Below are 23,434 nucleotides of genomic sequence, written 5' to 3' on the forward strand. Positions count from 1 at the left end.
CCCACTGCCTTAGAAAGCCTTATTGGTGTTGAAGGATTCCTAACCTGCAAAGTGTGATACGAGTGAGAATGAGCCGCTGTCTTTTTTTTTTTTTTTAAGAGCTGAGGACTAGACAGAGCCTGTTGCTGCAGTAGCCGATTTCCTTCCCCCGTCACTTCCCACCTCTTCTCTCTCACGTACACAAACGGTCAGACGCCCTCACAAACGCACACACGCGCGCGCAAGTATTTACACACTGCCACATCGAAGAAATCCGTACACATTTTCCTGCTAATATACTAGCGCGCGCACACGCTCTTCTCAGGCGCCCAGGTCTTCTGTCCATCACAGACAGAAACATTTACACACGTAGGCCAGGAAAGCGCTAACCGCGGTACTGTGACTCCACGGAGGTCCCCAGGACACGCCTTTTACATGGTTATTGAACCGATCAGCGAACACAGACAAACGTGCCAACCCTTAAATCTACTCTCTGGATTTCATCTCCATGGCAACAAGCATGGAAGGTGAGACATCTCTGCCTGCGAAGTAACTTTCTCCCCCTACCCTCCGCATTAACTGACAGGATTCCAATGCAGCTCCAGACGAGAAGTAGCATGTCTGCTTTTCTTGTATTTCTGAAGCTAGACAGCAGGAGAGGAGGTGGGGAGAGGGGAGGGAGGAAGGAGTCTGCAGGTCTGCCGAGTTCAAATTCTAAAGGAGAAAGAGCCCTAATGTTTCTGTTGCTGCAGCTGACAAAAAGAAAAGGAAAAAAAAAAAAAGAAAGGCAGATGTGTGTGCCCAGTCAGCTTGCTGATGATTCTTCCATAATATTTTGTAGGTGGTTTCTATGTTTCTTCAATTTAATATGTCCAAAGAGAACTGGCAGCAAACAAGGCAGAATGGTATTGACAGTCTAGGTTTCTCTAGTGAGAGAATTTTGAGAATTTTTGGACCAGGTTTCCAGTGCTTTGGGGAGAAAAGAAAAAAGGAATGTCAGAGTCCTTGAGGAGCCATTCAAAGATCCTCTTAAAAGAGGAATTTTCTTGATGTTGAAATCTGAAAGGTTGGGAGGAGGTTGATTCTAGCATATCTCAAGGTTTTGGATCCCTGGGAAGGCCTGAAATGTATGCACTTCATCATGAAGACATCTGGGTTTGTAATTTAAGGTTTTTCTTTGACTTCAACATATTCCATTCCAAATTATCAACCAATTCTTTGCAGATGTGGCCTCAGTAAGGCATGTTTTCCCTCTTTTAATGGGATTAATAATTTTGATATTTGAAGGGGTGTATATATATGTGTATATGGGAGAATTCATTATTTTTTAAGCATGGGTTTTCCTGTATGTCTCATTTCATTAAATTATGAATTTTCATATTATTAGCATTAGAGATGATTATATCTAGTGACTAGTATCAAAATACTTTTTACCTAGAACACTATATTCCACTATAATAGTTGTTATTTATTGTTTGGAATATCATTAATGGATGAGTAAACCGGAGGGGAAAAAACCTGTTGATTGAAATAAGATATAGGAGATTCTTTTATTAATGGGCACATGCTTTCCTTTTCTTTCTTTGGGGGGGGGCACATGCTTTTCAATTTTGGTTTCTGCAGTTGCACATTGTTGGGTGATTAAATGACTATAAAACTGAACTAAAAGTGAATTTGTATATCTCCAGTCAGTAAACTTATTTCACAGCAGAAAAATCATCACACATAACATTCATGACTCAAGTGTAAAAATACTATTATCTTTCCTTGACTACTCACAATAGTATTATTTGCATGGCTAGTCATAGAAAGACATGTTAGCTTGCTTACTGGTTACCAGCAACAAAACAATTCAGTGAGATTTGGGCCTACTGATAACTGCAGGTATACCCTTGGCCCAATCCCATGACTCATCAGAACTTAGAAATCCCAGTTTCTGGCAATTGCCATGAAAGGAATGATATGCTTTCAACTAATTTTCTCATTTCTAAAATACCTCAACATTTATTCTAGTCAATAGGGCTTGAGGCAATATTTTATCATTTGCAGAAGTATTATAGAAATATATTGAAATATGGTAATCATAATACACATAGACCCTGATATTTAAACTGTACAATGTTGATAATGTTACCCACTTTTTTGTGGCACAGCATATCTAAAATAAGTTTTACCCCAAAACTTTACATTCTGCTCTTTTCATAAAAATTCATTTCTGTATTCTCAATTTTTTTTTCTCATAAGGATTTGTTATTTACAGCTTTGTAGCTTCATGATCTAAACTTCTCCCATATTTCTTTCATTTCCTATTTCCCTATAAATAGGATATTAAGATGATGTTTTCCCTTTGAGGTAGGCATTAACATGACTGTTTTACAGAGCCTGCTAATTTTTTTTTTACTTCAGTTCCAAGAATTAGAGAAAGTGAAAGAAATGTATTTTTTATCCACAATTGAGTGATTTTAGATACCTTATTAATTACAAACAAATCAGTGCTGTATCTGAAGACTTCTATTGATTTTTAATAATATTTGATTACTTTTATATCATATTATACTCTATAATTGACTGAAAGATGCAAAGCTCAGCATACTTAGTAGTCTCAAAAACATTAGATTTGGTATTGCAATAAGACAAGTTAGGCAAATACTTGAAAAATTTAGGCCAGAAATTACTGATGTTTTAGCTACAGTCACCAAGAGACTTAAATTCCCAAGAGAATCTATTTTCTGAACATGCTGTTAGGTAATTGCTTAACTTTTAACCTATTTGTTTGTGTGAATACATTGCCTGCAGCAATGGTCAGACTTTTTTTTTCAGTATTTGAATACTGCCCTTTGAGGTGTTCTCCTTAGCCTGTATTTTGTTTTTATCTTTGGTGTAAGGTAGAATTTTAAGATGAATATAAAGGTCCAAGTTCTTCCTTTTTAGATATTAATAAAACATCTGTTCACATGAACTTCCCAGTCAAGTGTCCCCAATCTAAGATTCATGTATCTCTCTCCCTCTCACTTAAATATGGGACTTTAGAAGGGTTTTTATTAAATTTTTTCTATTAAATTTTATGTTCAGGTTTCCATTCAGAATTCCAGTCATCAGAATTGCCTTGAATCTTGATTCTATAAGTTAACTTATTGTTTTTGGTCGAGCTTTGTATCAAATTTAATAATCATCACTTCAATGTCTTCAAGCTACTGTTCAAAAAACATTGAAGAGGATGTAGATAGAGTTAGACCTTTGTGATACTATGTTAGAGAATGGCCTCTATGATTACAGAACACAGTTTTTATTAGGATACTTCAGTGAACTATAAATCTACATTAAAATAATATTATCCAGGCATATCTCACCAGCTTCCCCAAAAAAGATATCACAGGAGACTATTAACTCTATTGCCATGCTATTTGTACCAACTAAATCATGTCAATGCTATTTCCCTAATAATTCATGTGAGTAGTAAACTTTCAAATAAGGAAGTCAATTTAGCACGTTAATGATTTTTAAAAACACGTAAATAAATTTAGCTAATATCATAACTATACTCAGTTTAGGCTATTTCTGCATGGTGGTGAGATGAACTAGCTGAAAAATGTACAGATCATTAAAACTGCTCAGATGTTTTAACTTTTGTGAGACCAAGTGTTTCAGGTTAGATTCCTCAGAAACCAGACTCTGAGACAGAGATTAATGTGCAAAATGCTTACTAAGTATTGCCCTTGGGCTCAATACCTGTGGAAAAGTGGGGAGTTAAGCAGGAGTGGGCAGGATTTGAGCTGTAATTAAACAACAACAGCCTCAGCTTATCCCTTAATGAAATCTAGAGCTAGAATTGTTCCTCAGAATCGTGACCCTTTAAGCCAAGATGGCCAGGCCCTTATATTCTCACATTAATCAATTGTTATTAGTTGTCTGCTGTTGGAAGCGAAGTGACCTTGGGTAAGACAACTCTCTGCTATCAAGGAGAGGAACTACCAGCTGAGGATTATCTGCTGGTAGCACTCCCAGGTGCTGGGCAACAAGCCCTTCATTGAATGAAGTCCGTTTACTAAGCCCAGCAGCAAACCACGTTTATTGCCTCTTCTTACCCAGTGTCCCAGGAGATAGTCAAATGGTATAACCTAGCAAGGTCAGGATTCTAGGGAAGAAGTAATTCAATTAGTTACTTGACTGAATCAGCCAAATGATCGATCCAGCATCTCCAAGTAGAAACAGACTTCTTTTCAGTTTGTCCACCCATTAAATAAATGAACCAGAGGATGTATGAATCTAAACAAATGACCTTTAATTGACAAAGCAATAAAATTAAAAATTTGGTCAGAAAGAATGTTCCAGTTAATACCAAAGTCATAGATATTCAGTTCAGTCTCCCCTACCTTCTACAGGATAAATAGTATAAAAAGAGTTCAGTCTTCGGAAAAGACCGCTTAAGTGATCTGAAATCTTCTTAAAATATATTCAGTATACTATAATTATTAAGACAGAAAAATGATTTGATAGAAATTCCATAAATATGGTTGAAACATATTTTTCCTTCTATTGAACAGAAAAGTCTAATAACCAGCACATCCCAGAATCTACTGATTATTTCTGATACTTAGGATTTGAAGACAGAGCTATTTTGTAATGCAAACCATTATAAAATAAATACTGTTTGATATTAATTACTGCATAAGTGAGTGAACAAGTTTGAAAGCTGTAAGTCTTGTTCTTAATAATTGCTCATTTTTTCCACTCCTTAGCTACCATTTCTTGTTCTGCCTCAGTTGTTTTCTGAAAATTCAATCCATAAAACCCTGAAGGGTCAGTCATTTTAATAAACACAATTTTTAAAATTATCAAAAGAAGCAACAAAAAAGACAAAAACACTAGCAGTCTATCGTTTTCAGTTATTGAATGACAAGCTTTTGGTTACAATTCTATCAAGAAGGGCAGCTATGGGTTAGTAACCATTTGATTTAATTAACTAATCTTAATTTTAATTGATTAATTTCATTAACTTTAAGACATCAAATGGAAAGGTCTATTTTGCTTCAGTTCAACACACAGATTCTGAACATTTTTGCTGTAGTTTTAGAATCTCAATAGAGTAGGAGCTTAGAGAGAATGGGAATCTGGTTGGCAAGGAGTCTGGGGAGCTAGACTTGCAGCTGAATTTCATAGAAAGCATGCTGTTTAACCTGGATTTTATGTCTAATTAGGATATGAGAGCTAATGGAGGAGTTGGGGAGATGATTAATCATCCATGGCTACTGCAGCTTTGTAACCCACAAGCCACCATGTTGGGTATTGCTCTTTTTAACATAATTTTAAAAACACAATTTCTCTCTTTAAAAAAGTAGCATTTAGTGTATGAAGCGGTAGTGGAAAAGAAACTATAAGAATATAAGTCTAAAAGCTAAGGGGGTAAAAAAAGAATGAAGATAGACCTTAAAGCATGGACTTTAGAGAGCTTGATCAGCTTATACCTATAATTTATTATGACTTTATTGATACATGCAAAAATGAAATGAAAATTAGATGACAACTTGGGTCAAAGAAGTAATGACAACCATCTAGCAATGAATCAAAAGCTTTCAGGGTTAATAATTTGACTATTCCCCTTTATACTTGATTTTATGTTTAGTGTATACAGGTACTGTTTTATGTGTCCATGAAGGCAATTCTGTAATTACTACAATAAAAGTAGCATCTCCAATGCAAATTTGATCCTGATCCATATCTGATGATATTTTCAAATATCTTTTGTGAGTTAAGTCAAATGAGTTTGAAAAATACCATATTTTATTTTAAAAATTACCTGTCTAATGCTTTATATGGATAAAACTAAAGTGAGTCCAATTTTGTATCTAGGCCAAGAGGTGACTTCGGCAGGAATTCTGAAGACCCAAAATGATGTGACAGTGAATTATGAGTAGTACCTACTGTGGCAACACTTCTGCTAAGATGAGTGTCAACGAAGTGTCAGCTTTCTCATTGACTCTGGAGCAGAAAACTGGCTTTGCTTTTGTTGGGATTTTGTGTATCTTCTTGGGACTTCTTATTATCAGATGCTTCAAAATCCTGTTAGACCCATATAGTAGCATGCCTTCCTCTACATGGGAAGATGAAGTAGAAGAGTTTGATAAAGGGACATTTGAATATGCACTTGCCTGAATGTTCCAGCTTTACAGTTTTTAGGGTTATACTGCTGGAACACATGATGGACACAGTTGTAATTTCCTTCAGTGTGCTGGAAGAAGCTAATTTCATTCACTAAATTCAATAAATGTGTGTGGTTAATTTCTCCATGTAAGTGATAAACCACTGTTGGAATTTTTCACTTTCCTCTGTCCTCACACTGAGTTTTCTAATGAATAAGTAAGTAAGTGAAGTTACTTAGTTGTCTCTGACTCTTTGTGATCCCATGGACTGTCGCCTACCAGGCTCCTCCGTCGATGGAATTTTTCAGGCAAGATTACTGGAGTGGGTTGCCATTTCCTTCTCCAGGGGATCTTCTCAACCCAGGGGTCAAACCCAGGTCTCCCACATTGCAGGGAGACACTTTACTGTCTGAGCTGCCAGGGAAGCCCTGCGTCTGCTCCTATGCAAAACCCAGACACCCTCTCCATACTCACTCTGGCTCCCTTGCCTTAGAGAGTTAGGTGTCAAAGATAAGGGCCCTTCACTCCAAAGAATAAACAGAATATGTATTTCCTAATAATAGCCATAGGTCAACAATGTTCACACAAACCTTACAAGTAACCACAGGCCATAAAGATTCTAAAATACCTCAATTTGACCCTTTTATTTCTTCTTTTTCTAGAATCTCTTGCAATAAAATTCCCTAGCTTGGGATCATAGTGATACTCCCTTCCCCTCCCCTTTTATAAATAAAATTACAAAAGGAGTTTTCATTGTGACCTAGTGGAAATAAGAAGTCCAGGCTCCATTCTGCCACCATTATAGCTGTCAACCTTGGCCAAGTCATCCCACCTCTGTAAAGTTCAGCGAGGAGGTTAACCAGAGACTTTTTAACATCCTTTTTAATTCTAGTGCCTTGTAAACTTTACAAATATATCTGGAAACTCAGGGAACTGAGATGAATAAAGATTTAAGATGTCATGAAAAGTTTTTCAGCTTAGAAGCCTGAACTCTGAGATTTGAATTCTAATATTTGTCTAGCCAAGAACAAGCATTATGACCTAAAAAGTTATATAATGGGAACTTAAGTCCCACAGCTGTAAAACAAGGATAAAGAAAACTATTCTACATGTTTTGCAGGAATGCTGGGAGGACCAAATGACTTATAATGAGTGGGAAAGTAATTTGAAAACCAGAAAACACTGTTTAAATATACCTTGCTATTATTAATTATCCTTATTGGTAATTGTTAAAGAGATTACCAAACCTTAAGAAGCAATGGTTAGATGTTAAGTTATTCAACCTCCCCAGTATTCATTCTCTTCATTTGATAAATTAAAAAAATAAAATTACATAATTCTAAATTATTTCCAACTACAAAATTCTATCCATTATAAATTAATGGAGGAATGCACCAGGAGATAAATAATGCAAAAATATTTGTGTCACTTGAGAATACAGACCTGCCAAACACACCAAAAAAAAAAAAGGGGATTAATATGTACTGAAAGTTAGGACTAAATTAAGTGCTTTCCATTTATTATGCAACTTGATACTCTCATCAGTCCTTTGAGTTTGGTACTATATTTATATTTTATTATTTCAATTTTACAGATGAGAAACTGAAGCTCAGAGAGATTAAGTAACTTTCAAAGGTCACCAAGCAATGGAGTGATTGTATTAGAAATTAAACTATCCTCGAAGTCATAGTCATTGTTTATAGATATCATGCTGTACATTCACTGTCCTCAACACTTCTTCCTGCATATTTTATAACATGATTATTGCCCAGGTCTATGGCACTCCAAAATCAGCTTTTTCAGTGAGAATCCCTGACACTTTTCATTTCCTAGTAGATTTAGAACATATCTGTGTTGGCTACAGATTTTCTGAACCAAACTCACACCTTAAGGAGACTCTTTGAACCCCAGTATGTATTGAAGTGTCAACCTAGGATACTTTGTAGCCAGTTAGTAATTTGGTCCAGAACAGGTCACTGAGCCAAGTCTGCTGGACACACTGAAAGCTATAAATGTCCATGATGCTAGTCATCTCCTTAGTGACCCAGACTTTTGAAGTACTCACTAAGATATGTCCCCAAGTATCAGATACTCCATTTGTCTCCCAAGGAAGACACCCAACAAGACCTTTCATTTTGGTGACTAGACTTGTTATGTTAACAAGGACAGATCTTTATTTCAAAAAGAAAAAAGACTCCAAAAACCAAAGATAAAAAGTTTTGTAAAGTATGAGCGTTGTTTCTGTATATTCAATACCCATAAATTTTTCAGATATTATCAAACCTGCCTTAGCATTATATTATTTCTAATCCTACTAAAGAGAAATTCTTTTCACCAAAAGTGTCTTCATTCACATTCATTCAGGGCTATTTTGTGCCTTAGACTATTTTGTGCCTTTTGGGGTGCAGGGAAAGGTATGGGAAGGAAATGTTAGCATCTGTATTTTCAGAGCCAAAAACAATATGATATAAAGGATGGTTACAGCATGGAGCACATGGAAATTTCATGAAATTCTAATCCTTTTAGGAATAGATGTTCAATGTTATAGTCAGATTATCCCGTAGATGCCAATTCCCAAGAGCCCTAGCAAGGAGGACAAAAAAAGACAGAGAGGACCTCTAGACAATTTTCCCCTGTTACCTTACCCACCTGTCTGAAAGACCTTTCCAGGTTGGCTTTATGGATGGTGTAATTTCATCCATATCCCCTAAACCATCTCCCATCTGCTCCAGAATGGCTGAATCCCCTTAATGGAGGACAAAGACATTCATTTCACAGTTCAAGATAAAAGGCTTTGAGTGAAAGTGTCTAGTTGATGTAAGACTAAAACCAAAACCAATTCACACTACACTGTAGTCAAGTAGTCAGTCAGCAAGAAAAAAGGAAATTGATGGCTATCAGAGGCAGTCATAGTCTTTGGTAGAGGAAAAAGGTTGAGGAATAAATAGATGGGCTCCTCAAAGACGGCTGGAGTTGAGGGAACAGTTGAAGGAAAGGGAGGCTAGAGGTGGCAGAAATACTGCAGATAAGTTCATAGCTCCTGTCCAAGGTGAGTGAATAGGACTTATTTTAGGTCCCAGCCTCATCTTAGCTGATCTAAACACCTGGCTTCACTCAGCTGAGTCTGAAATGCAACGACTCCCTTTGTCTATTATATGGGAAGTCAGAACTCTTTGTTGAACAGATAAATGCCTTGCACCAGTGGCCTTTAAGAGCAAAATGAGTTATAGGTCTTTATCTTCCATGTAATTCTGTCTCAATTTCTGATACAGTCTCATGACATTAGCCTGACTTATTAACATGACATTTATCTAAGAACCTCTAAGGCATTTTACATAGGTACCTTAGACCCCTTTGTACAATCTGATATCTGTTCACCTACCATTCCTCCTCTTTTAATAGACATAGTACCTATCCCAACCTCTAATGATTTACCTCAGACCCTTGGATGTGACTGCAAAAGTCATCAGTGAATTGAAAATATTGTCAAAATAGTAAAAGAAAACACCAAGTGCAAACTGGTGTTTTCTGAAATTAGCACATTAATGTTCTACACAAACTAACTTATTTAACTCTAACATTAAGTCTACAATACAGTATTGTTCACAACTGCACTTTACAGATGAGAAAGTTAAGGTACCGTGAGGTTGACTAACTTGCCAGAGCTCACATAGATAGGAAGGGGCAAGACCAGGATGTAACTCAAGTGCACTGACTTCAGAGACTTTCTCCTACTCTCTGCATCACACCACAACTGTGCTACTCAGACAACTGGAAATCACTTGAATAGTTTCTAATAAAACATGAGGAGGACTCCTTCAATCATCCTGATCGAAAACCAATGACAGAACCTGCATGGAGGAACTCTGTGCTGTCTTAATAAGCACCACCTCACACATTTGAGCAAAACCTTTCCTGCAACAAAACTCAAAACCCAGTTTTGATTTAAAAAAAAAAAACGTTTTGCCAGGTGGAGGTAAAAAGGTCATTTAGCAGTGCCACTGAAAAACTTACCCATAGTTTGATTCTTGCTTAAAAGAGTTTCTCCATTAAGTAGAAATAATTGTCAATAAGTCATTGATCATATTCTATCTGCTCATTTCCCAATCAGAGAAGAATCAAGATAATATCTACCATACATGAGATAAAATAATCTCAAACACCATTTTCTAGTTGCAAAGTATAGAAATTATCTCTGGAGGCCTATATTTTGCTGCAAATCCTGAAAAATAGGAGGTCACTAGGAATCATGTGAAATGAAATGACAAGATTCTATTTATTTAACCTCAACTGAAGCACAGTTCATATTTTGTTGGATGATTGCTGTTGAGCAATTCAACTCCCCTTATGAATTAAAGAAACTATTTGTCTTCCTGTGTAAAGGGATTAATGGTTTACTCCTGGTTACAAGTTGATGTAGAACTCAAGGTTCTTCTGTGCTAATGGCTGGGTGGTATTATTTCAGGCCAATCATTGCTTGGTCATCTTTTTCAAGGAAGATTTTAGCCAATAAGAAGAAGCCTAATGTTTGGGGCGGTGGGGGCGGGGAGTGAGAGCTAAGTGGTTCATATATGCCTGGGTGATGCTGAAGGCTATGATTCCTGAGAAGAAGGCTCCCAGGTGGTAAGTTAAATATTTCTGGGCAGGGTAAAAATTACACTTAAAATTATGCTGTAAAGTGGATTCTGAGGAGTAAAGGGGAGGATGTCAAGGGCTATGAAGATAAGTGAGAGGTTCCATTAAAAACTAAAGAGGTAATAGCTTCACTTATTATTTCCCCAGGAATGATTACTTGGAGTTGAAGCTGAGATTTTTTTTTTCCTTTAATTCAAAGAAATAGCTGCTGGGGAGAAGCAAGGTTATTTGTTTGTTTTTTGTATTTATCTATCTTTGTTGAATTTTCTTTGAAAAGCTAAATTTTAAGATATCAATAAAGGTATTATTCTAATGAAAGAACGTTCTAAAATGGGATTATAGCATGGATTGTGAAAATGATTATGTAGTCTATCTCACAGTCAAATAAAAACCTCTCAAAAATTGAGAATATTTCATTAAAGGGAATCAGTAGAGCATAATTATTCTGCCTAAATATAGCATATAACTTTATTAAGGACTAAGATGCATTTCCTTTCCCTGAATACTCCTGTTTTTTAAAGATTCCATAATAGCATTTGTTAAACAAACAAATGTATGAACAAATGAAATATTTTGAAGACTAGTAAAAGATCCAAGAATTCAGAGACATCTTGACAGGGTATATTTTTATAACCCTACAAGAACTTTTCTTTAGAAATTCTAAAACTATTTTAGAAATTTACTCATGATGAAATATACGTTAATATCAATCGTAATATAGTTTCCAGTTTACACTTGTAGTACTGTCAATGTCCTGGGTTTCAGGCTGAGAATATTCTCATTAGCCTTCACTCAATTTGTCTGGGAGAATTTCATCTTTTCTAAAGTCATATCGAATCCACCTGCATTGAGTACAAGCAAATACTAGAAACGCAGGTGGCATTTTAATTACTCCATTGGAAATTCTGCTTGCTGAAGCACGTCCCCAGTTATTTATTACAGGATTTAATTGCTTAGGTAACTAAGGTTCCTAAGTGTAAGTATTAGTCACTCAGTCGTGTCCGACTCTTTGCGACCCCAGGTACTGTAGCCCACTAGGCTCCTCTGTCCGTGGAATTCTCCAGGCAAGAGTACTGGAGTGGGTAGCGATTCCCTTCTCCAGGGGACCTTCCCCACCCAGGAATCGAACCCAAATCTCCTGCAGAGACTTGCAGGCAGATTCTTTACTCTCTGAGCTGCCAGGTTCATAGACAGGTCATTTTTAAGGAAATGAATTTAAAGTTGTAAGTCTTATGAAAGAAAACTGTTCCCTCATACCTCAACCCTACTTAAATATATTTATGTTACCTGGAACGAGATTAATTTTCTCTTTTAATGACAGCTTTGAAGAACATTCTGAAGATTGTATAGGAGACAATATATCAAGAATCTGTTTGTTGCATTGTTCTAGAACAAAAGTCAAGAGCTCCCTAATGTAGCACTTCAGTGTTTTGGAGAGCAAATCTACACATTTTTTTAAACAACCATAAAATAGCTTAGTGAAAAATCTATTTGGAAGATGTCACTGAACAACTCTTCCAATGTATTTCTGGATTCCACGCCCAGTAATACCAATCGCTTTCAAGTTAATGTCATAAGCGAGAGCCTGAGAGCAGCGCAGCTGTGAATGACAACGCTGACCCTCCGCATTATGAGGAAACCTCTTTTGGGGATGAAGGCCAGAACAGGTTTAGAATCAGCTTCAGGCCTGGGAATCAGGAGTGCTACGACAATTTCCTCCAAACTGGGGAAACGGCTAAAACAGATGCCAGTTTTCACGCTTACGATTCTCACACAAACACATACTACCTACAAACCTTTGGCCACAACACTGTGGATGCTGTGCCCAAGATCGAGTACTATCGCAACACCGGCAGTGTTAGCGGGCCCAAGGTCAACCGTCCCAGCCTGCTGGACATTCACGAGCAACTTGCAAAGGTAAGCTTAAGGGTACAGACAAGTATCCTCCTCATTCCTTCAGGTGATTCCCTGCTCCATAAGAACCTTATAAGGTTTATAAATTTATTTATAAATGTAAAAGTGTCCAATGAAGAGGTCTATGGCAAACTGTCCATCTTACTCATACAACTGTTCCTAGTTCGCGATAAACAGAAGATACACGAAAGGTCTTTCACAAATGTTTAGTGGCTGGGAAAGAGAACTAAAAAATGAATTCTGAAAGTTAGGCAATATGTGGGATCTTGTTTACAGTTATTGTCTATTCAATTCACACTTGGTTAAGCATGTCAAACTGAATACTAAGCTGGTTTCACATTGGTATTAATGCCTCCACAACAGTTGTAAAAAAAAAAAATAAGAAATCACTGGTGCCTGCTGTAGTTAATACTGTGCAAACAGACTTTAGAGCACATGGGTATTTTTTATATTCTTTAAAGAGAGAGAGGAGATGTATATGATCAGCATTTTATCCCTTCCTCTTCAAAACCTTGCCCAAGGTTACTGAAGGCACTTAAGCATATAAAAGTAACTAAATTAAATTTTACTAAAGAAGAAGTGGCTGAACTTTTCATTATTTAAGGAATATGGCCAAGCTGTTAAACGCATGAGGCAGCACTTTTTCTAATCTTTAGCAAAGCATGTAAGCTTTGTAGATTTCTTCATCTGTAACTTGTTCTAAAATATATTGATGCACTTTATTTAACTGCTCATCTGGAACATAGTTTGGAATGAATAGCACTCTTTATGTGATATAATTAATTACTATGAAGAATAATTATTTGTCTCATATCTAGATTCACTCTACTTTTGCCTAGGGTTTAAGGTAAGGAGAAAAAAAAATGGCTGGAACAATTCTTTTCATATTCATTCATTCATTCAACCTTTTTTAAATTAAATGATTGTCCACTCCAGGGATTCTAGGAATACTGCTAATACGATTCTAATAAAGGTGAAAAGCTCCCCTTAGTTTCTGCTCATCTTTCTTTCCTTAGGGAAATCCCTCTCCATAACCAATTCCCCATGGCTGCTCAGGACCCTGGACCCTGGGTCCTAACTCTGGAGACTGAGCAACATCCAGAGAAAGAGCTATGCCCTGTCTCTTTACCCTTCTTCCCACCAGACCTTACTTGTGCGGTATACTATATCACCAACATTCTGCTAAATGGCTGCTTTATTTATAGACATAAGATTTAGATTTAATCTGGGATATTTGGTGCTTTAATCAAACGACATTAGCAATGTAGTGGTTTTGGACAAAATGGCAGCCCTGAGAAAAACTGTTGAGAAGCCAGGCAATTTGAAGCTCCAGTCAGACTAAGGTGTCATTTTCCTTTTCTATGTGAGAGAAGGGGAAAGGAGAAGAAAGAAAAAGGAGAAGGAAAAGAGGGAAAAAAAGATTGAAAGAAGGGGCACAAGGAGTTTCTGAGACATGGGAAGGGCAGAAAGAGAAATTTAGAACATTATAAAGAGATTTTTATTTATCCTGAAGAAGTAAAACGAGCAGACTTAAAATTTTATTCCACTGTCCCCTACCTCATTACACATGATAATTTTTAAAGCTGCATACTTTGTTAAAATTGCGATCAAAATTTAAATATGCTCACTCCCTCCCTCAACTTACAACAAAAGAAGTGAAAATTTTAACTCCTGGGATTCTCCAGGCAAGAATACTGGAGTAGGTTGTCATGCCCTCCTCCAGGGGATCTTTCCAACCCAGGGATTGAACCCAGGTCTCCCACTTTGCAGGTGGATTCTTTACTGTCTAAGCCACAGGAGTGGGTAGCCTGTCTGTTCTCCAGGGGATCTTCCCAACCCAGAAATTGAACCAGGGTCCCCTGCATTGCAGGCAGATTCTTTACAGGCTGATCCACCAGGAAAGCCCCTATTAAAAGGAAATGGTGTAAATTCACAGTGTTCTTAGGACTGATATTCCATAGAGAGGAAAGTGGCTGATTTACAATTTCCAAAGCCATGGTTTGAATAAATATTTATATAAGGGGAGAAAAGCTCTGAGGCCACTATTAGAAAACTGTCTGAATGACTGAACAGGAGAAATGTCATAGCTGCTTTTGACAGTTTTGATGACTGTCTGAAATATCATATTATTTTTTAAAAGATGAGACTAAGGGCTTTAACTTGTCGATTTTTCCTCAGATATGAAGGAATGGCAAATTAAATACATTAAAAATTAGATTGTCTCAATGCCCTGAATAATCATTCTGAACCAGTATAGTTATTCTTTTTGTGAACTTGATCCTCATCTAAGGTGAGAGTGCTCAGTTGCTCCAGTCCTGTCTGACGATTTGCAACTCTATGGACAGAAGCCCACCAGGCTTCTCTGTCCATGGGATTCTCCAGACAAGAATATTGGAGTGGGCTGCCATTTCCTGCTCCAGGAGATCTTCTTGACCCAGGGATCAAACCCACATCTCCTGCGTCTCCTGTGTTGCAATTCAATTCTTTACCGCTAAGCCGCTGGGGAAGACCCTCATCTAGGGTACTTCAGTTTGATTAAATCATGAACTATGCACATAACCAAATTGGGAGCAGAATCTGAATATAATCAGCGACTCTACAATGGGCACATTCACACAGCCATGGACATTCTAGTGTTGCTGAACTTGTGAACACCTGTTCCATGTGTTCCACTTCCGTGCTGTCCTTCAGACATTAACAGTTTGGGCCTTCTTCAATTCATTTCTTCCTTGCTAGTGAATTTGATTCTGCTATTCCCTCTGCTTTCCCCCCACCTCCCAAATAAAACATGAACACTTGCAGTATAAGGTAAATATGCTGTCACCTTCTTGTGGTCCTTGACAACTTTATAGTCATTCTTCAAATCACAAATGGAAATGATCACTAGAACAAATATTATATAATAATACTCAGACATGTCACTGATTTTGTATGCAAAAAAATAACTTTTAGTGTTTACTTCAATAATTTAAAAGTAGAAAGTAACTGACACAGTGTAAGTTAAGAGAGATTTTTTGATCCCTAATCATGGTTTTAAAAGCCATGTAGGAACGGTACATTCATGATAAATGGCAGAACATACTTAGTTAGAAATCAGTTGGATTTTGTGCAAATCCTGATTATAGCTTCCAAGCTGGAAAAAAATTACATGACAAGCTTGTACGTAGTACGTAAAATGAAAAATAGGCTTGAAAGACATTATTTTAAGTCTCTATCTTAAATAGAACTCCAGGAGTGATAGATATTGACAGAATTTGTAATCTCAATGATTTGATATCACAGTGAAGAAATCCTTTTCATTTTCTTTGTAGTAAAGAGCTAAATGCCTATACTAGTGGTCATGAATTACGGATTTCTGAAAACTCTGGTTAAAAGTAGAGAAAAATTACTTCATCCCTTACTTGCAGTACTGTACAAGTTGTTGTTGTTCAGTCGCTAAGTCGTGTCTGACTCTTTGAGACCCCTGAACTGTAGCACACCAGGATCCTCTATCCTCCCCTGTCTCTCCAAGTTTGCTCAAACTTATGTCCACTGAGTTGGTGATGCTATCTAAGCAGCTTATCCTCTATTACCCCCCTTCTCCTTTTGCCTACAAGTTATATATAATATCAATTGTTTTTGTAGGATGCTTGTAAATGTTGGAGTTTATATGCAGACAAAATCTAGCACGTTGCTTATAATGAGTACAAACTTAGTAAATGATTATTAATGATGGTCATGGTAATTTTTATACCAGATAATTTTTATTTGAAGTTTTATTTAAAAAGTAAAATGCACACTGAAAAACATTTAATAAATACTAAAAGTATATATACTGATTTTTCTTCTTTGATAATAGCTAGAAAGCCATTTGTCATTTTTCAGAGGTCTGAAAAAATCACATATTTTATACTAAATAAAATAATTCAATCTTTAATCATCTAGAAAAATCCAGTAGCAATTTACTTAAACCACACATGATTGAATCTTTACTAGTTTATCAGTATTGGAGGGGGGAAAGCCTTTTATCAAATGGTCTTTCTTTCTTTCTTTCCTTTACCTTTTCTGAATACTTAACACACAGGTAAAACTCTTGGTAAATAAATAATCATTCCCTAAAGCTATGCAATTTAAAATGCATTTATTAAAGGTTGTGGGTCATAATTTATGGTAATGGAGTGTGAACAAACAGATGAATTCAAAGTATGGAGGAAAAAACTGGTTTCAGGCAGCAATCATAAAACTTTGAGTCTTTGAGACCTTGGTCCCAAGAACGTGCACCAGCCAGGAGTCTGCCAGCCCACTGTTATAGCTCACAGCCATGACGTTCCTACAAATCCTCGAACTGAAGTGCTGTTCCATACTTTGATGATAAGTTAACTTTATAATTGCTGTTTGGCCTTACAAAGGAGGCATTTATTAAAGAGTGAAACCAGGTTTTGCTTTGCCATGTTAGAAGACGAAGACGGCAAACAGAAAAATGATTTTGCCTTAGAGTAAACTACTTCAAAGTAAGATTTTTAGAAAACCCATTGGATTTAACCTCATTGGCAGTATCCAGGAAAGGTTAAATAACTTGCTGGAGGACAAGCACTGAATTAATTGTGTAGCCAAACTAGATTCCAAGTCTCCTAGTTTATATGGGACAAAGATTTTTCAGTTTCTGCATGACAGCAAGGAATGGAAATGGATTCTACTTAAGAATTTGCTATCAGACCTTTATTATCCATGGAATAAATTTACATTCAAGGAATTTTTCCCCACTGTGGTATATTTAAAACTTTGAGACTCTAGCAGGTAGAACATACCTAAGAGAGAGTTATAGATCCTACAGTGTCTCAAATTTTGAATAACTTGGAAGATAGCTGCTTACTAATTTTTTATATAACTATTTCCTTGACATGACCTCATAGAATATTATTTTTGTTGCACATTGTGATGTCCTAGTGATAAATTGCAGAACTATTAAACTGTGACCAGAAGGGCATCCATCAGATAAAAATGTTCATTTAGGAAGAAATTTTAGATACTTTATTTACCGTTTAGCCTACTTTGTAAATACTATTTTTTTTTAACAATAATTAGTAGTCTAATCCAGATCTAAGGGAAAGAGTTACCATTAGAATTCAAAGAAGAGCAGAGCAATTTCCTGGACCAAACCCTCAAGTACAAGTTTAATCAGGAAACATGGATTTTAGCCCCAAGATTGCCTTTAAAAAGTGAGCGACTAAGGTTCTGTCTCATGGGCTCCCTAATTAACCCAGAAAGAGGAAATTGCTTTCTCCCTGACTGAGTAGCTGCTGATGGTCTGGCCATGGGATCTTATTAACTAGAATATTGACAATTTTGAAAGTTTTTCTCATATCAAGTCAAATAAATGAAACTCCTAACCAAATAATCTCTTCAACATTCATGAATATTTTAACACATTCCTCAAGTCCTCACTCTCATTGATTTTTCCAGTTACACAAAATAAAATTTACATTTGACCTACTCAGCTGCCTTACAAGTGTAGAATCCTTTCAAAAAAAAAATAGAATTTTTAATTGACTGGAGAACAAGTATTTCATCCATCTGAAATTGACTGTGTTGTATAGACATGTGAGATTCAATATAATAGCTCTAGCCACATGCGGCTATTGAGCACTTGAAAAGTGGTTAGCACAAACTGAGATGTGCTATCACTGTAAAATACACACTGGATTCAGAGACATGGTTTGAAAAAAAAGAATACAAAATATTCTGTTAATATTTTTATAATGATTAGTGCTGAAATGATAGTATTTTATACAGATCTATTAAGTAAAGTACATTATTAAGACATTCTGTGGTTGAGCTCTCCTATAAGATGGGGTGCCTCTACTGCTAATGAATATTTATATTGCTGATATGGAACACAAAATATTCTACAAAAATTAAATATATTTTTAAATGTAAGGATCCATATCTGAACCCAAGTTATTTTACTAAATTCTTTTTTTTTTTTACTTTTTTTGAACTAGCTACTAAAAATTTTTTTAATTACATGCATGTCTTACATTTGTGGTTGGTATAGATCACCAATTTCTGCCCAGCTCAGCCTGTTTCTGTGGACTTTGTTTATCCATACTTCACACTGATACGAGTATATAATGTCAGTTTCAATTATCTGTTAAGTAGGGATTGAGTATGCTCAAAATGCAAATATTTCTCAAATAATTCAGAAATGAATTTTAACTATAACTTTCAGTTTTCTATGCCATTCAGTTTTTTCCTAATGCTGTCAGAAAAGAATAAGATGATCTGACTTGGGAAACATTCCCTTTCTATCTCTTATTTAATGTGGCCTGCACAGAGGAAATAGTGAGAAATGGAATACCCAATAGGGAAAGAAGGAAAATGAAACAAGAGGCAAGAATGATAAGAGACAAGTTTCTCTGCTCTTAAGTGATAGAGATTGGGTAGCCTTCAAGTCCACGTTATGGATTCAGTACTGTTTATTGATGGCCTGCTCTATGGCAGGTCCTTGGTTTGTATTAAGATGTAACTCTCATCTCCTCCAGTTCCGTTCACATACAGTAACTCCTATCACGTATTACATTGATTACCCAAGTGGCATAATAGTGTCATGAAAAAAGTCTTATAGAGAACAAAATTGGGAGAAATCCTTGCTTAAAGGACTTCTACAAAAAGACAAAAGGTCAAAACCGCTTGACTAAAGAGCCCAGATTAGGGTCATCTTACAGTGGGTATGCTAACGATATGTCCTAAATCACTTCAGTCGTGTCCAACTCTTTGCAACCCTGTGGACTGCAGCCCATTAGTCTCCTCTGTCCATGGGACTCTCCAGGCAAGAATGCTGGAGTGTGTTGCCATGTCCTTCTCCAGGGGACTTTCCCATGCTGACGGTACACTAAAGCCCAAAGAAGCAAGCACCCTTGAGCATGGCAAGAGCAAGAGCTTCAGTTGTTCCCAAATGAAGTCCTTATAAAGTTGTTCTTTAATAACATAATCAACTGCTGAATCTAAAATTCTCCCCTAATAATTTCAAAATCCTTACTGGGGAAGATTGCTTTTGGGGAGCTCAGTGGGGTGTAGTCTAACCATTAGTCAGTGAGGTGCTAGACAGGCTAAATTAAGTGGGCACATCTGAAATTATTCAGTTAAATCTAAAAGAAAAGCTAGAACGTTGTTCTTAACTTGAAAGAAACATAGCTATTTCCTTCTCGAAACTATTCAACTGACAGGGAAGATCTTTTTTCAAAATTAGGCCACAGTGGGGGGAAAAAAAAAACTAAGTAAAGGTTTTGATCTTTTTTTATAGGACTTACTACTTCTTATTTCTACTAGTTTTCGAGTAGTCAGTAGGGAGACTTCTCACCTTCCATACAATACTATTGCACATCCAACAATTCTCAGGCAAAGGTATATCAAATCTGGAAGAAAATTCCCCTACAGGAGTAGCATTTTTGTAGTCATACACTTTTTGCACCTTTGAAGAAAACTCTAAACCTAAAACAAACAAACAAACAAACAAAACACTTCTATGTGTTCCTTTATTGAATCTTCTTAAAGATATTCTGACATGAGTGGAGAATTTTTGTTATCATTATTTCAGATGGATAAAATGAAGTCCAGGGAGGTTAATGGAAAGAAGGCCAAACATTGTATGAGTAAGGAATGTTAACTTTCATCTTACTTTGCCTTATAAAAGACTCATTCACTTTTTTTTTTTTTTTTTTGCTTTTTTGTCCACACCCCACAGTATGTGGGGGTCTTAGTTTCCCAGCCAGGGATCAAAACTGTGCCTCCTGCATTGGAAGTATGGAGTCTTAACCACTGTGCCACCAGGAAAGTCCCCACCCCTCATTCAGTCTTGATAATCTTTCTTACCTGCCTTGCACCCCCTCTTCCTTCTTTCCATCTTTTTGTATTCTAAGTCTATCCAACTCTGATCATTCTCCCTAAGGTAATATTCTCACCGGTAGAAGAACTGCCCAGTTTCCTTTACCACCCTTGCAGTCTCAGTGGTGCCTAAAATCACCCACAAAATGAACACATCATCTTCCGGGGCAAAAAAAAATCATATTATTAAAATGACCAAAATGTTTCCCCTTTTGACTCACGCTTTATGTCAACTATTTTGATTTGCCTTTGGAAGTTTTCTGGAACCATGTGTTGACCAGATATCATGTTTTTGCTATCTATAAAAATGTAGAATGTATCAGTGGCCCCAGGTTCAGCTGATGTGGTTGCTAACGGTGAAGGGACACCTGGAGATGAACAAGCTGAAAACAAGGGAGAAGATCAAGCTGGTGCTGTGAAGTTTGGATGGGTGAAAGGTGTGCTGGTAAGAAAGTTCCTATATATATATACACAAATGAAAACTATCAGTTCAATGTCCTACTGGATTATGTGCTAACAAGGCCTGAAAACAGGAGCCACAAAGATGCCTGGGTGTTGCCCCACTGCCACTTCTCACGTCCTTTTTCATGCTCCTTCAACCCACAGGTACGATGTATGCTGAATATCTGGGGTGTCATGCTCTTCATTCGCCTCTCCTGGATTGTTGGAGAAGCTGGAATCGGTAAGCACTCCCCCCACCACCCACGACATACTTTTCAATGTAAATTAAAAACTCAACAAGCAACTTGTTTTCACCATTAATTCTGAATGTGAGATGAAGGTCACAGTGTTAATCTGCATTTGGGCTCTTTTACTTTGCCTTTCTGTCAATGTTTGTCAGGGAGGAAAGGTAAAGGGTTAACTCCTGGGAGGCTGGAATTTTCCAGCTTGCCAGCCAGATAAATGCTCAAGTAAATATTTCATCTTTTCATAGAGTTTTATGTGTACAGGTATATAGAGATTCGTCCATTTTAAAGAATATATTCATGTTTGGGGACATACTGGTATTCATCAGAGTATCCCCCTTTATGATTATTGGCAAAATTTAACTAAGTAAAAATAACTTGTAGAAAAACTGGGGAAAATGTGACTTGACTAATAAAAATGCTGAATTTCAAAAAAAAAAAAAAAGAATTGCGTTACTTTCAGGTACAAGCAGTAAGAAATCAAAGGTTAATGAAGTATTGCCAGATAGAAGTTTAAATAATAGATAATAAAATAAATAAGATAATAACTATTGCTAATTTTTCTAAATGGAAAATGTATGATGTTGAAATGATTTTGAGTGCTTAGTTGATGTTTTTAGATATTATATTCCATTTAAAGTACTGTTTTGGTGGAAAATGTTTTTATTGAGAGTATATTACTTAAATTTATATGAAAATTTATTTGAATGCTATTGAAGTCTCTGATTCAATGTGACAAAAATTAGTGGTGTTCTCTATATATGGAAAATACATTATATATTCACTTTGGTGGGGGGCATAGCTAAAAATCATGAATATCAAGAAAATAGAAGTTCAGATGTGCTTTCAGATTCTACGCCAAGATGGGTCTCAATTCACATATAAAAGGTACTTGCTCATTATTTACTGCCTTCACTCCTCAAAACAGATTCAGAATCACCAGAAACTTAACATGAGAAAGAAAGAGTTGGAACCAGTTCCCACAGTTTTTCCTTATTGCATGTTTGGCAACTGCTGGGTGCCTGACAAAAGGCTGCTTGCTGGCTTTATGATGCATATCAAATGAACACTTACAGCCTCGGGTTCAAAATAAGTCTATGCTGTTCCATGGAAAATCTGCATCTTAATATTGCCAAGTTGTTGCTCCAGGGTTTCATGCAAAATTAGTTTTTTAAGGGCAGTTTAGTAACTTATTGAGATCATCAGGAAACAATACTTTGTTTGGAGGTGTGAGTGTGGCCCAGGGCAAGAGTGAGTGTTTTGAATGCAGCTTATTTGAAACCCATATGTTTGGGCAATAATCTGAACTTTAATCAGATCTCACATTATTCTTCCCAGTCAATCCAGTTTCATGACTATTGCAAAATTGTGGAATATGAAGAATTTTATCTTGTGCTAAACTGTTTATTATACTTTCAGATATCAATATTGTTTCAATAAAGATCTTTTATTTAAGTAGTCAAGTCTAATTTAAGAAGAGAGTAGAGTTCTACCTAAATGGGTGTCCATTGGGTTTTTCTAGGAATAGAGGTTTCTGGTTTTTCTTTACTCTGAGAAAATAGACTTTAGTGAACAGTAGAAACTTAACTATCAACCTTACTCAGTTTTACTGGACTTTGCTACAGTCTTAAAACTGAATGAGTTGATTAAGTCACCGTCTGAGTCCCATTTGTGTTCTTTTTATTGGGAAAGAAAACAAATGAGTCCATACTCCCTTCTCGCTTTATGAGGAGCTTGGGGAAGAAACCTGAACACACTTTCAAGCTCAGACTCTGGAAACAAAGTCAGAAGGAAGCTGTAGCCAGGAGTAATGGCAGCTATAGTTCTTGGGTAACCATTATGGGGCCATACATTTTGGCTGCCTCGTCCCCAAAAGTATACGCTAGAATGAGCTGATAATGCCATCTACTTGTTCTCTGTCTTGACCACTTTGGCTGGGGCATGTAGTATCCAATAAATTTAACCATCAAGTGAGGAAGAAGGGTGTGAAAAGCAGATGAGACTGAAGCAAGTCATTTATATTCTGTGTATTTCACTTCCTCGTCTGAAAATTAGGAAGCTGGATTAAGTGTTTCCCAATCAATTCTTTGAAGATAAAGCCTAGGAATCTTCCTTAACAGGCAGACACAGATTGAGATAGGCTGCTGCTGCTGCTGCTGCTCCTAAGTTGTTTCAGTCGTGTCCGACTCTGTGCAACCCCATCGACAGCAGCCCACC

At 36.6% G+C, this 23,434-nt stretch overlaps 2 protein-coding genes across 2 annotated transcripts in view; both read left to right on the forward strand.

Annotated features, from left to right (window-relative positions):
• CTXN2 (cortexin 2) lies at positions 276-6,343 on the forward strand. The gene is made up of 2 exons (XM_005685808.3): positions 276-506; positions 5,830-6,343. The coding sequence occupies exon 2, from the start codon at positions 5,887-5,889 to the stop codon at positions 6,130-6,132; it is 246 nt and encodes an 81-aa protein (XP_005685865.1). The 5' UTR covers positions 276-506; positions 5,830-5,886; the 3' UTR covers positions 6,133-6,343.
• SLC12A1 (solute carrier family 12 member 1) overlaps positions 10,855-23,434 on the forward strand; it is an 89,546-nt gene continuing 76,966 nt past the window's right edge. The window contains 5 exon segments of the mRNA XM_018054169.1: positions 10,855-10,873; positions 12,076-12,337; positions 12,340-12,671; positions 20,845-20,976; positions 21,138-21,213. Of these exon segments, the coding sequence (XP_017909658.1) occupies positions 12,253-12,337; positions 12,340-12,671; positions 20,845-20,976; positions 21,138-21,213 (625 nt within the window). The 5' untranslated portion in view covers positions 10,855-10,873; positions 12,076-12,252.

Source organism: Capra hircus, chromosome 10 (genome assembly GCF_001704415.2).
Source record: "Capra hircus breed San Clemente chromosome 10, ASM170441v1, whole genome shotgun sequence".
Lineage (NCBI taxonomy): Eukaryota > Metazoa > Chordata > Mammalia > Artiodactyla > Bovidae > Capra > Capra hircus.

Excerpts from the sequence above, each read along its gene's own strand:
- CTXN2 (XM_005685808.3), top strand. The coding sequence starts at position 5,887 with ATGAGTAGTACCTACTGTGGCAACACTTCTGCTAAGATGAGTGTCAAC.